Source organism: Arctopsyche grandis, chromosome 13 (assembly GCF_051622035.1).
Source record: "Arctopsyche grandis isolate Sample6627 chromosome 13, ASM5162203v2, whole genome shotgun sequence".
NCBI classification, from domain to species: Eukaryota; Metazoa; Arthropoda; class Insecta; order Trichoptera; family Hydropsychidae; genus Arctopsyche; species Arctopsyche grandis.
In genome coordinates this window covers 23,648,330-23,661,868 of record NC_135367.1, presented here as the reverse complement: position 1 = coordinate 23,661,868, position 13,539 = coordinate 23,648,330, and the positions used below count along the sequence as shown (strand labels likewise).

General features: G+C 38.0%; 1 protein-coding gene across 6 annotated transcripts; it reads right to left on the bottom strand.

The window, feature by feature from the left end:
- Positions 1-10: 10 nt before the first annotated feature.
- Positions 11-4,537, bottom strand: LOC143921542 (uncharacterized). 6 transcript variants are annotated; one of them, XM_077444883.1, is made up of 3 exons: positions 3,937-4,537; positions 3,312-3,861; positions 11-2,730 (listed from the first exon to the last, which is right to left on the bottom strand). In XM_077444883.1, exons 1-3 carry the CDS (start codon positions 4,048-4,050, stop codon positions 2,726-2,728), a joined length of 669 nt encoding a protein of 222 aa, XP_077301009.1. In that variant the 5' UTR covers positions 4,051-4,537; the 3' UTR covers positions 11-2,725. The 6 variants fall into 6 exon arrangements, with proteins under 6 accessions (XP_077301009.1, XP_077301006.1, XP_077301007.1 ...); XM_077444880.1 differs by having other exon boundaries at positions 1,133-2,536; positions 2,949-3,861; XM_077444881.1 differs by having other exon boundaries at positions 1,134-2,746; positions 3,162-3,861.
- Positions 4,538-13,539: the final 9,002 nt, after the last annotated feature.

The window sequence follows — 13,539 nt, the reverse complement described above, 5'->3', positions numbered from 1 at the left end:
TTTTTTTTTTGGTGCCATCTTATCGATTCCCGATAAATCATCACCAGTGATATCGTTGCTCTTCAGATCATGTACGGGCACTACGGAATCATCACTCCGTCCCCAAAATTGTGAATTGGGCTTCTGAATCTCTCACATTCAGAACACCAATTCGTGAGACTTTTTTCGCTTTAAACGCGGGGGGGGGGGGGACAATTTTTTTTAACCCTGGGTGAGCCCCCTTTGACTCCTGGCATGCACTAATTTCAGTCCCAGTCCGCCACTGGTGATAGCCACCTAGTTTTTGAATGGGAGAGAAGATTTTTATATTCAATATATTAGCAAAATCACAGAAATCTAATCTTCTGTTCTGACGGTGTCTACTCCGCGTCTGCGTGTGAGAAAACTATCGATTCACGATAAATTGATTGATGCCTGACATACATTTTTTGTCTCCCTTCTACACATAGTTCTCCAAAAAGTATATGACAGAGAAAAATAGTTCATTGTTGGATATTGCTGCAGTGTTTACTAGACATCGACTTATCGTTTATGTTAATTCTGAGTTAAACCGGGACATTTGGGCGTCCCGTGAGGTTTGTTCGGGACACCGGGACATGAGACTTAAAACGTGTAACAATCCCGATTAAGGTCTGTTCACACCTATCCAGCACGACCCGAATCCTGCAGGTGTCATGCAAGTGCGGATAGTATTCTCTGGTACATTATATGGACGTATTCATACCCCATTCGCGCATGCGCTTTTACGCATTCGTGCGCGTCCATATAGAATGTACCAAAGAATACTATCCGCACTTGCATGACACCTGCAGGATACTTGATAATTTTAATCACTAATTCCATTACTTTTTATGGAAATGTCTGCACACAAAGCGCTTCTTGATGAATGACGCATTTGTAAGCAAGTACCTCGTGATTAATTTTTCCTTTCAAAATAGCAAAAAACCCTTTTCTTACGCCGGTCATGCTTTTCGCCCCATCTGTTGAAATTGCTACAATTTTAGAGTACTTTGGCCAAAGAGCCGCGGTTTGCCGACCCCTGGCTTAGGATGATGAAGAATGTTTACCAAAATTAACTCAATTTCATCCAATAAATAAAAATTATAACATTTAAAATAAATAAAACAAGTAAGCCAACTAATAAATCTGTGTATTTAATTTTCAATTATAATTTCTCTTAAAATTATTTAAATAAACTGCAATGAGAAGAAATTTCATGAGAAGGGGGCACCAGAAACACCATGGCACGCATGCAGCCAAAATGTAAAAATTTTAACATATTTATATAATGACAATTTTTACAAACCTCCTTTTTACTTTATCTATGATTTATTTTTATCCCAGTATGCAATTTTTTATGTTTGTCGAGACTAGATTTTTGAGTAAATGGTTTTAGATAAATTTCACATTAGTGGGGTTTTATCCCAGCATGCAATTTTTATGTCTCTTGACGTTAGATTATTGAGAAAATGATTTTAAACAAATGTCACCTTTGTGTGGTTTTATCCCAGCATGCAATGTTTTATGTCGCTCGAGACCAGATTTTTGAGTAAATGGTTTTAAACAAATTTCACATTTGTGTAGTATCCCAGCATGCAATTTTTTATGTTGTTTGAGGAAAGATTTACCAGAAAATGATTTTAGACAAATTTCACACTTGTAAGGCTTTTCACCCGTGTGAGTTTTTAAATGTGTGACAAGTGAACTTCTTTGAAGAAATGATTTTAAACAAATGTCACATTTGTGTAGTAACCCAGCATGCAATGTTTTATGTCTCTCGAGACCAGATTTTTGAGTAAATGGTTTTAAAAAAATTTCACATTTGTGTAGTATCCCAGCATGCAATTTTTTATGTTGCTTGAGGTAATATTTACCAGAAAATGATTTTAGACAAATTTCACACTTGTAAGGCTTTTCACTCGTGTGAGTTTTTAAATGTGTGACAAGTGAACTTCTTCGAAGAAATGATTTTACACAAATGTCACATTTGTGTGGTTTTATCCCAGCATGCAATTTTTAATGTTGCTTGAAGTTATATTTAACAGAAAATGATTTTAGACAAATTTCACACTTGTAAGGCTTTTCACCCGTGTGAGTTTTTAAATGTCTGACAAGTGAACTTCTTTGAAGAAATGATTTTAAACAAATGTCACATTTGTGTAGTAACCCAGCATGCAATGTTTTATGTCTCTCGAGACCAGATTTTTGAGTAAATGGTTTTAAAAAAATTTCACATTTGTGTAGTATCCCAGCATGCAATTTTTTATGTTGCTTGAGGTAATATTTACCAGAAAATGATTTTAGACAAATTTCACACTTGTAAGGCTTTTCACTCGTGTGAGTTTTTAAATGTGTGACAAGTGAACTTCTTCGAAGAAATGATTTTACACAAATGTCACATTTGTGTGGTTTTATCCCAGCATGCAATTTTTAATGTTGCTTGAAGTTATATTTAACAGAAAATGATTTTAGACAAATTTCACACTTGTAAGGCTTTTCACCCGTGTGAGTTTTTAAATGTCTGACAAGTGAACTTCTTTGAAGAAATGATTTTAAACAAATGTCACATTTGTGTAGTAACCCAGCATGCAATGTTTTATGTCTCTCGAGACCAGATTTTTGAGTAAATGGTTTTAAAAAAATTTCACATTTGTGTAGTATCCCAGCATGCAATTTTTTATGTTGCTTGAGGTAATATTTACCAGAAAATGATTTTAGACAAATTTCACACTTGTAAGGCTTTTCACTCGTGTGAGTTTTTAAATGTGTGACAAGTGAACTTCTTCGAAGAAATGATTTTACACAAATGTCACATTTGTGTGGTTTTATCCCAGCATGCAATTTTTAATGTTGCTTGAAGTTATATTTAACAGAAAATGATTTTAGACAAATTTCACACTTGTAAGGCTTTTCACCCGTGTGAGTTTTTAAATGTCTGACAAGTGTACATTTTTGAACAAATGATTTTAAACAAATGTCACATTTGTGTAGTATCCCCGCATGCAATGTTTTATGTATCTCGAGACCAGATTTTTGAGTAAATGGTTTTAAACAAATGTCACATTTGTGTAGTATCCCAGCATGCAAATTTTCATGTTGCTTGGTGTAATATTTAGCAGAAAATGATTTTAGACAAATTTCACACTTGTAAGGCTTTTCACCCATGTGAGTTTTTAAATGTGTGACAAGTGAACATCTTCGAACAAATGATTTTAAACAAATGTCACATATGTGTGTTTTTATCCCAGCATGCAACTTTATATGTACCTTGAGGCTAGATTTATCAGAAAATGATTTTAGACAAATTTCACACTTGTAAGGCTTTTCACCCATGTGAGTTTTTAAATGTCTAACAAGATTACTTTTTCGAACAAATGATTTTAAACAAATGTCACATTTGTATAGTTTCATCCCAGAATGCAATTTTTTATGTTTCTCGAGACCAGTTTTTTGAGTAAATGATTTTAAAGAAATTTCACACTTGTAAGGCTTTTCACCTGTGTGAGTTCTTAAATGTTTGACAAGTGTATTTTTTCGAATAAATGATTTTAAACAAATATCACATTTGAACAGGTTTTCTCCAGTATGTGATCTTTTGTGTAACACAAGTTTGGATTTATTGGGAAATGGCTTTAAACAAATTTCACTATTCTTTCGGTGAATTGTTGGTTGTGAAGGCTCATCGTCCCATATTACATCTTCCAATAAAACTTCTTCAGTCTTGATCTTCAAGCAATCATCTAACCTCAGTTGAGACTTTTCGTTGCTTCGAAAACAAGCCTTTCGAAAGCTGATCAATAATTCCAGATTGGTTTTACACGAAAGACACACCGTGTCTGGCAATCCATCGCTTCTTTTAGCCTGCAGATGAAAAAAGTAGGATCGAGCGGTGAGAAGAGTTAACCACAATAATTATAACCTGTAACCAGCACCGACCTGAATTTGACAGCAGGTCCGAATGCGTTGCTCCAGACGCTCTGGATGAGGATCACCGAAGATGGAGACGGAAGATTCGGCCGGAGCTGGTCCAAGACAAAGCCTGCACTCCATCGTCCCTGTATTGACAGCAACGATGACAGCAACGACTTGCCTTCGCTTTGCAATTTTTTTTGCTCTAAATTTAGTACTAGTTATACCGGTAAATGGACTACTAGTCAAATGTGAACCGGTCACAAGACAACCGGTCGCTCTAGATCGGTCCTTCGTGATCACCCGTTACGCTAAAACTGGTCACACTCTAAATCTGGTCACACCCAAAATCGGTCACGAGAAAACTGGTTACACCCAAAAATTAAAAATTGGTCGTATGATAACTGGTCACACAAAAAAAAATATTCGCAAATACTTTTTATTTACGAAATTTTTATTATTGTCGACTAGACATATGTTCGAGCCAAAAGCCCTCGTAGACGTTGGTTGTGGTCTTCGCGAGGAGTTCGCGGGTATCTGTCAGCTCGTCTGACGCTCGCATCCGCATCCGAGAAGGTTGGCAATCGCTTTTGCGTTCATTTCACTTTGACAGTTCGAATGTCAAATCACAGTTTAATCTTAATTCACCACGGCGGTAAATGTAAAGCGGGAAGGTCTATGAAAACACTGATTGTGTTAGTAATCGGATGTGTGAGGATCGGATCCTTTATTTATGTTCACTTGTTACAATAGTAATGATATGTACAAAGAAGCTCGTCTCTCAGCTTCGGAGCGATGAATTATTTCTTCTGGAATAGTCAAATGGGACGTTGCCAGAGATTAATTCTGCATGTTTGTACAAGAGCGATGATTATGCTGTAGGCATATAGTACAACTCATGCTATTATGGGGGATGAACGAATGAGACGACTGGCATGTTAATGCACGTGTTTATTATATGACAGCTAAAGGCAGAGTGAGTAGCGGCTCTCCGAACCCAGCCGAGTTGGTCCCCACTCGCAGGAAGGCAACCAAATTTGAACCATGTCGTATAGCGAGCCGCCACACTATATTACATCAACACCAGCGATCTCATCATCGATCCTGTCCAAAGACGCATAAACGTGTAGCACGCTCGCCTCGTAAATAGGTCATCGCTTGCATCAAACACACGTGCCCCAAATATACACGTGAAAAGTCATTAACGCATGGCACACGCTCAAACGAACCACGTCCTGGCGCATGAACCCATAAAACCACGATGTCCTGGCACGCTGACCGCGAGCACGCGCCTCGAATATAGGTCAAACACGTGTGTCCGGGAAACAAGGGCGAAGCAAATGCACACGACACACTTCAAGCCTATAAAGCGATACGCCAGCACCAACACCAGAGTGAGCCTCTGGAGTTCAACCGGATCACGTCTCCGAAGAAACCTCTTCGTACATACAATAACCATTGTACCAATTAAACGAAAATAAACGATCCTCTTTCAAACTACACAACATGTGTTTCGTTAGGCCGGGATACGGTCAACGTACCTTCCAGTGGCGGCTCGTCCTAATGGGCTGCCGGGCTGCAGCCCCTCCTATAAAATTCTAAGATATATATTTAATAATACATTTAATATTTTATTTATTAATGATATTTTTTTTATTAGTTGGATGGACTTAACTATTGGGGCCTTCGACAGAGTAAATATTACTTACAATATCACCCATATCCAAAAGGGTGATATTGTAAGTAATGTTGACCGTTTCGAAGACCCCACTAACTTGTATGGTGACAGATGAATTAAAATGTTGCTGTATTGGCTGTAAAGTGTTACAGCGCCGAGCTGAACGCTGCCCAGCCCGGAGTTTTGGAACGAGAAAGAGAAAGAGCTATTTGCAACTGCAGATAGCTCTTTATCTTTCACTCACTCTTCCGTTTTGGGCTGGACAGTCGGCAGCCTTCGCCTGTTAAACGACATTCATCTGTCAGTTTGTTTAAGCGCGCTTGATCTTACGTCATTTGATTAGTTGAATCGCACGATCACAGCTTTATTCGTTTTCGTTACTCTTAATTGGTTGCGTACGAGCCCTCATCAAATCTTCGGTGAGTCGTTTTCATTTTGATAACAGCAAACTTTTTTCAAATCTGTTGAACTTTTTCTCGTATTTTTTATTTAAATATATTAAGATTTTTTTTCTTTTAAAAATGGAAGAACAAAAGAATTCAGTAAAATATTTACAAAATTTGCACTTTTCGCGACTAGAACTTACCGAAAAAGTCGCTATAAAAGCATTAGGCTGCCTCACGCCCAATTTAATTATTTCACAGCCTGCAACTAGTAGATCTTTTAGTTACTCGCGAAAATTTAATCCAGACATTTATAAAAAATACAATTGGTTAACGAGATGTACAGAAAAAAACGCGTTATTTTGTTATCCGTGTCTTTTGTTTGGAGGCGAGTCGCCAGGCGAAGCATCTTGGACGAAAACAGGAGTTATTGACTTAAAACATTTAAACGATTAATTTAAAAACACGAGGGAAGTGTCGAACACTTAAAAAATGTGTGTAATCTCACGATTTTGGGAAGCTTGTCGGCGGGAAATAGATAAGCATAACGAAAACGTCAAAAAAAAAATCGGGATGTTTTATTTAAAATTATTGATTGCGTTAAATTTTGCGGTAAATTTGAAATGCCAATGAGGGGACACGATGAAACAGATAATTCAAAAAATCCAGGAGTTTTTCGGGGGCTTCTAGAATATTCACAAAATTTCGATGATTCTTTAAAAAAACATTTTCAAACTTCTTCGGTTTTTAAAGGGACATCAAAAACTATTCAAAATTAACTTTTAGATTGTATTTTGAACGTGTGTAGGGAACAAATAAGTGCTGAAATAAAAAAAAGCAACTTATCTAGCTGTTATGGCAGATGAAACAACCGATGTATCGATGCATTGTCAACAGGTTAATGTTTTTCGTTACGAATTAGGGGGTTAAGTTTTTGAAAGGTTTTGGGGTTTTTTTTAATCCGCGTCGCGAAACCAGCAAGAATGAATTTTTTTTAGCAATCTTACTGGAGTACCAGCGTATTTTTCGAAATCTTCATCGCGTTTGGACGCACCCCTTTAATGGGTGGTGAATTTTGCTAGTTTTTTTTTCAATAATACTTAAATCCACATGTAAGTGGTCGTACGCCAAAAATTGTGCTTATTTTGTCCTGTTATGACATGATAGAATAATTATGGTGACATTTTTTAGACATCTTTTCAGTGCAGCCCCGCCACTAAAAATTATCACGAGCCGCCACTGATACCTTCCCTCCCTTACAATGCCATCGTAAGACTTGGCTATTGTTGTGTGTTCAGACTATGTCCGATGATCGGCTTTCGTGGCCTTACGACCCACGATTTGGCCGATATATTTTTGTGCTGGCCACCCTAACGGCCACTGACAGTCGCGCGCCAACGGCTTCGGCATAAACACGCAGTTAGCTCCTCGCCACCGAAATCACCAGCTCGGCCACTGGTGATGGTCGACGATACTTGGATACCAGCTCCAGTATCCCTCTGGTGTGCGCCAGAGGAAGCCTGGGCTGTCTTCGTCCAGAAGGCAGACAACTCAGCTACGTGTGGCTAACCACAAAAGGCACGCGTGGTTTCTTTGTTGACTCCCCCCCCCCTCTTTCCCCTGTTTGCTCTATGTACATTCATCGTGGAAATATAATCATTGTGATCAGATTTACGCCCTGTTTTCATTGGTTTACAATTTCCCTCCCTTTTTCCACATTACGCATCCCACGCACACTACGAAGGAGAAAGGGACAGAGCAGAGCAGCCGACATCAGCAGAGACCAGACCACCGACGACGAAGGAAGGCACCTGGAAACCAGCCCCGCCCACGCTTACCACGAGCTATCTTACAAAATTATATATGTACATACATACATATGTAGACTTAATTTTGGGTATGGCAAGTTGCTACAACAGCCCGTGTCGCAACTCGGTGGTTGCCACACCGGCCGGTTTCATGCGTAGATTATATTTTGGGCGTGAACCTTTATTTTCGATTAATATAGGATGAATTTGATATTGACAAGAAATTGATATTGATCTAGCATCTTTTGAAAATAAATAATTGCAATGAATATGTACTAATGGTATTTTAGTACCTGCTATATTCGTTCATTGAGACTTTTTGTATGAAATCACTGTTTACAAATACTTTTTTTTGTAAGCAAGACATTATTTAGCTGCAAGCAGGGATGTTTATTTTATTTAAAAATACATAATGCTCTCGAAGGAGCCGAATAATTTAATAAAACTAAGAATAGCCTTATAAAAAAGGAACTGTCGCGGCTTTACGATATGGTCGAGTTTCGGTTACCATCCTGCGAGTTGGGACCAACTCGGCCGTGTTGGGAGTGCTATTATGGGGGATGAACGAATGAGACGACTGACATGTTGATGCACGTGCTTTATTTATGACAGCTGAAGGCAGAGTGAGGTAGCTACTCTGAACACACGTCGAGTTGGTCCCCAATCGCAGGAAGGTGACCAAACTCGACCATGTCGTATAGCGAGCCGCCACACTATCATTAGTAGCCGGATCCACAGCGCGCCGTTTATTGTTCAATTGTTGTAAATGCTATTGTTCAATTATTGTAAAAGGTTCGCCCAACCTTTTTTTTTGTACTCTAGCTTTGTAAATAGAGCCAAACCACCCCGATTCCTGGAAAAAGCACGGTGTTTATCCGCAGTCTAGCTATCATCACTCCGTCTTCGGATGCCAAAATAAAAACACGCGCATCAACATGCCAGTCGTCTCATTCGTTTCCACCCCCATAGAACTAATGTTAATTTTGAACGAATGGATTGATTGCGTTAAATGTAAAGGCAAGTCTAAATATAAAAGTAGGTATAAACTACTGAAAGATCCACGGTGGTGGCACAAGGTCAATGGCCACCACCCTAGAGGATTACATAATATTATACATATACATAATAATTAAAATTCGCATTCGTTGTTTAAAAACATATTTTATATTATTCTAAATATAAAAATTCATATATTATATATAATTAATTATTAATTGTAGCAATTTTATATTACACATATTTTTGCTTAAGTAAATGATTTTATTCCTAATATGTATTTCATTCCAAGTATTTAAGAATAAAATAGAGTTTTTCGCCTAGAGCACTGACTACATATGATTAGCGTAGAGAATTGAAAGCGGTCAGGGGTCGAGCTGATCCAAGATCCACTTCATGTAATAAGCGGTTCTTACATACACAGCTGGAAATCCCAAGGTACCGCAACGCATTGGTCCGTTGCTGACGATTCCATGTTCGAAGAATTTTGACCCTCTTTCTCGGAAATGATAGTACATCAAGGGACCTCCAGAATCTCCATTGCAAGAGTCGATACCATCTTCACCCCCTGCACACATGTGGCTGTTGACAATGACCACTGGTTTTCCTCTTCGTGTAAACCTATAACAAATTGAATTTTATTTCCAGTACAAACAAAATTTACACCAATAGCATAAGATAAGGCGTGATTTTTGCTATTTTAAATATACTTGAAAGCTCAGAGAAGTTTTAGACTAGTAAGAGTCAAATTGATTTAAGATGTTGAGATGATTAAAGCTGGCCGATGTTTGTTATTTGGAAGCAACGTTTGGCGCTGCTTCTCACTCTATTCCGCTTCGACCGCCGGCCTGTGAACATCGCTCACGTGGGGCCTTCCTCACTCCAGAGCCAGCATCAGTTCGAACCTGATGCTGCAGCCGATACTTGGAGACGAACTCCACTATTAACTTATATGTACTGTCCCTCACAGAGGTGTCTCTTCGCACCTCGCAGGAATGCATCCATGTTTTTAGCAGACCTGACGCACTCAGGGAGGGCATTATACATGAGCACACCCCTGTGAGAAACACCCCCAGCCGTCTTATTCTTTCTTACTCTACTTACAACTAGTTTGTCCTTATTTCTAGTATAAAAACTATGTTTATCTCTATTCCTTATTATATAATCATCAAAATACCTAGGTAATAACTTATGATCTAACTTATAAACAAAAGACAATGTACTAATATTTAGACTAATTCTAATACTCATCCATCCTAATTCATCTAACATACTTCCAATACTCTTAAATCTACTCACATTCAAAATAGCTCTCATAGCTTTATTCTGTATTTTTTGCATTTTTTCTAAATCTTGGCCACTAAACAAATTAAGCACAGTGGCACAATAAACCACATGTGGCAAGACAATTGAATTAAACACTATAATTTTACTTTTTTTACTTAAAATATTTCTTAATCTACATAATACACCAACTTTTCTAGCCATTTTTTTTATTATATAGTCAGCGTGCATTTTAAAATTTAGTCCTGAATCTATGTATACACCCAAGTATTTTATATTTTCAACTTTTTCAATTAACTTATCATCAATTCTAATTTCATTCAATATATTTTTATTTTTACCATTCAACCACATCATTTTTGTTTTATTCACATTCAACTTTTTTCACACAACCAGTCATTCACATAATTTAATTCTATATTTAAAATCTCAGACATTACATCAACATTCTTTCCAATTATATATATCAATGTATCATCTGCAAACAAATGTATTTTACACATCTTAATTACCTTAACAATATCATTTATATATAATATAAATAATAAGGGTCCCAATTTGGACCCTTGCGGCACTCCATGAGGTGTTACAAATTCAGAGGATAACACCTTATCAATTTTTACTATTTGCCTTCTATTATTTAAGTATGATTGAAGCCACTTTAATACTATACCATTTATTCCTAACTTATATAATTTTTGTAATAAAATATTCCTATCTACTGTCTCGAACGCTCGCTTAAAATCTAGAAAAACTGCTCCAACAACCATGCTAGATTCATCCATCGCCTCCATCCAATCAGAAACCACCAATTGGATAGCGGTTTCTGTTGAATGTTTCACTTTAAATCCAGACTGTTCCACAACCAAACAATCATTTATACTAATGAACTCTTTCAATTGAATCATAACGATTTCCTCCAGCATCTTCTCAACAATTGGTAACATATTGATGGGCCTCATTTCACTGGCTTTATGTGTGCCAGTAACCTTTGGTACCGGTACAATAGTAGACACCTTCCATGCATCCGGGACGGATCCCACTTCTAACGATTCATTTATTAATTTCAGTAACTGAGGTCCAACCATGTCCCAAGTGTTGATTAAAATATCAATCCATCCATACTAGAAACTGATTTCATGCCCTTCAATACACCATTTAATCCCCCCATTTCCACTAATTTAAACCTTTCAAACTTATTTAAACCCAAATTAATATCATCATTCACACTATTATGCCTTGTTTGTATTGAATTAACTATATCATTCACACTATTGATGTAAAACTCATTCAATCTTTCAACCATATCCTCTTTATCATTATATACTAATTCTAATTGGATTCCATCCATAGCCTTAATAATTTTATATCTTTGGGTGAGGTTATTTATATAATCTTCAACCATAGAGCTCCTCCATTCGCCCTGAACGTCCAGTCTGTATACACCCCCCCCCCCTTTTGTTTGCTCTCTGTATACACATCTTAAATAAACTTCACAAACAGATTTACAACCTGTTTCATTGTATGTATAACCTTACAGCCATACATCCTACGCACATACACGAACACACACGCTGCATTGAAGAGAGAGCGAGAGACGCGAAAATCTCACCAGAGACCATCGATGACGACGATCAGAAGGCACCTTGAAGGAGTTCCACACCGTAGTCTTCTCCACGCTGAGTATCTACAACACGCCACGGCATTTCTCGTTAGAGCGCCTGGCGTCCGTAGGGTTAGAAAAAGGAGATATTCGGCTAATTGGTAAATCAGACGGCCGTAGTACGCGTCGAACGTGGTACAACAGAGAGCGTAAGAATAATGAAGGGAGTTCGGCAAGGATGTGTGCTATCACCGCTACTGTTTAATTTATATTCAGAAAATATTATTGCTGAAGCCTTGGAAGAGATAGATTCCGGAATTACAATAAATGGCACAGTAATTAATAACATTCGGTACGCGGATGATACAGTACTACTGACTACGAACTTCAACGACTTACAGGCAACACTGGACGCAGTTGTTGTGCATAGCTCTAGGGCGGGGTTGAAGCTGAATACAAAAAAGACCAAATGGATGATATTCAGCAAGTCGGCGCACAATACGGTCAGCTCTCATTTACAGATCAATAACAGCGTGATGAAGAGAGTGAATGGTTTTAGAGATCTTGGGTACTATCTGAGTGAAACTTGTGAAAGTGGAAAGGGAATTCACGTTAGAGTGGAGCAAGCAAGAACTACATTCTTAAAATTGAAAAAAAGTCCTAACCACACGTGATCTCAGTAAAGCACTCCGACTGAGACTTCTACACGTTTTCAGCATCCTTCTGTATGGGACAGAGGCATGGACCCTGACGGATGCCACATGCAAGAAGCTAGAGGCATTTGAGATGTGGACATACAGAAGGATGCTGAGAATCTCATGGATGGCGCGTCGTACCAATGCTGAGGTGCTTGCCTTGATGGGAAAGCATGTCGAAGTGCTCAAAAGTGTGAAAAGGCGTAAATTGGAGTACTTCGGACATGTGATGCGGAACGAAAAATACGATCTCTTGCGCCTAATAATCCAGGGGAAAATCGTAGGCCATTGCAGTCGGGGCAGGCGGAAAACATCGACAAAATAAGAATGGGACATCTACAGTACCGTAGTTGCCGACGTTCTAGGAGGACATGGCATACGAAGAAGAAGTCCGTACAATGGTAACAATATCTACGAGCAGTACAAAAATGTTTCGGGTGTGTTGGAAAATTTATATGTGATCTTCGGACTTTGGAGACACACCTTTGAGCAAATGAAAATATTTACCCCATAATAGATTTACATTTTGGATATTATGATCTAAAATATTCACTTCTCAATTCATTCCAATTCCATGAAACGTTTTGGTCAAGTTGAGACAAGTCTGTTCAAGTTACGTGCATATCCAGACAACAGACAATTGCTGACTGCAGATGCTGGACTGATTTTTAAAAGTGTACAAATGGAAGATTCGAAATTTTCAAGCGAACTGTCTAACCATGTGGATATCCCAAATCAGACAAAAAAAAATGTGAAGCGACTTTGACCTTGTCTTTGGATCGCGAAACCCCATGCAATAAACAAAAATATGTTAATTCATAAAAAATATTATAATTTAAAGAGATTGATCACATTTGGTATTTCCTGAGACATTCTGCATTATCAACCACCGGAACCTTCGTCTGGAGTAGTATTTTAGACATTTGTTGATCGGGTGGCAAGTTTTCTGTTGCTCCCCAGCCGGCGACGATCATATAAACTCCGACAAATTTCGAATTCATTAACTCTGGCGTAGTCGGCAAACATATCGGGTATCGATTATCTAAAGATAGGAATTGAAAATAATTATTAAAAGTAATAAATACGGATTAGTCTTTAGGAATATAGCACAGCGATGAACTTTTTCTTCTGAAATAGTCAAAGGGGACGTTGCCCTCGAGTAGCGAGGTTAATTCCAGGGCTG

Coding starts and splice junctions, on each gene's coding strand:
- LOC143921542 (XM_077444879.1), bottom strand. CDS start 4,050: ATGGAGTGCAGGCTTTGTCTTGGACCAGCTCCGGCCGAATCTTCCGTC. Junction 3,862..3,936: donor GGACCTGCTGTCAAATTCAG/GTCGGTGCTGGT, acceptor TTTCATCTGCAG/GCTAAAAGAAGCGATGGATT.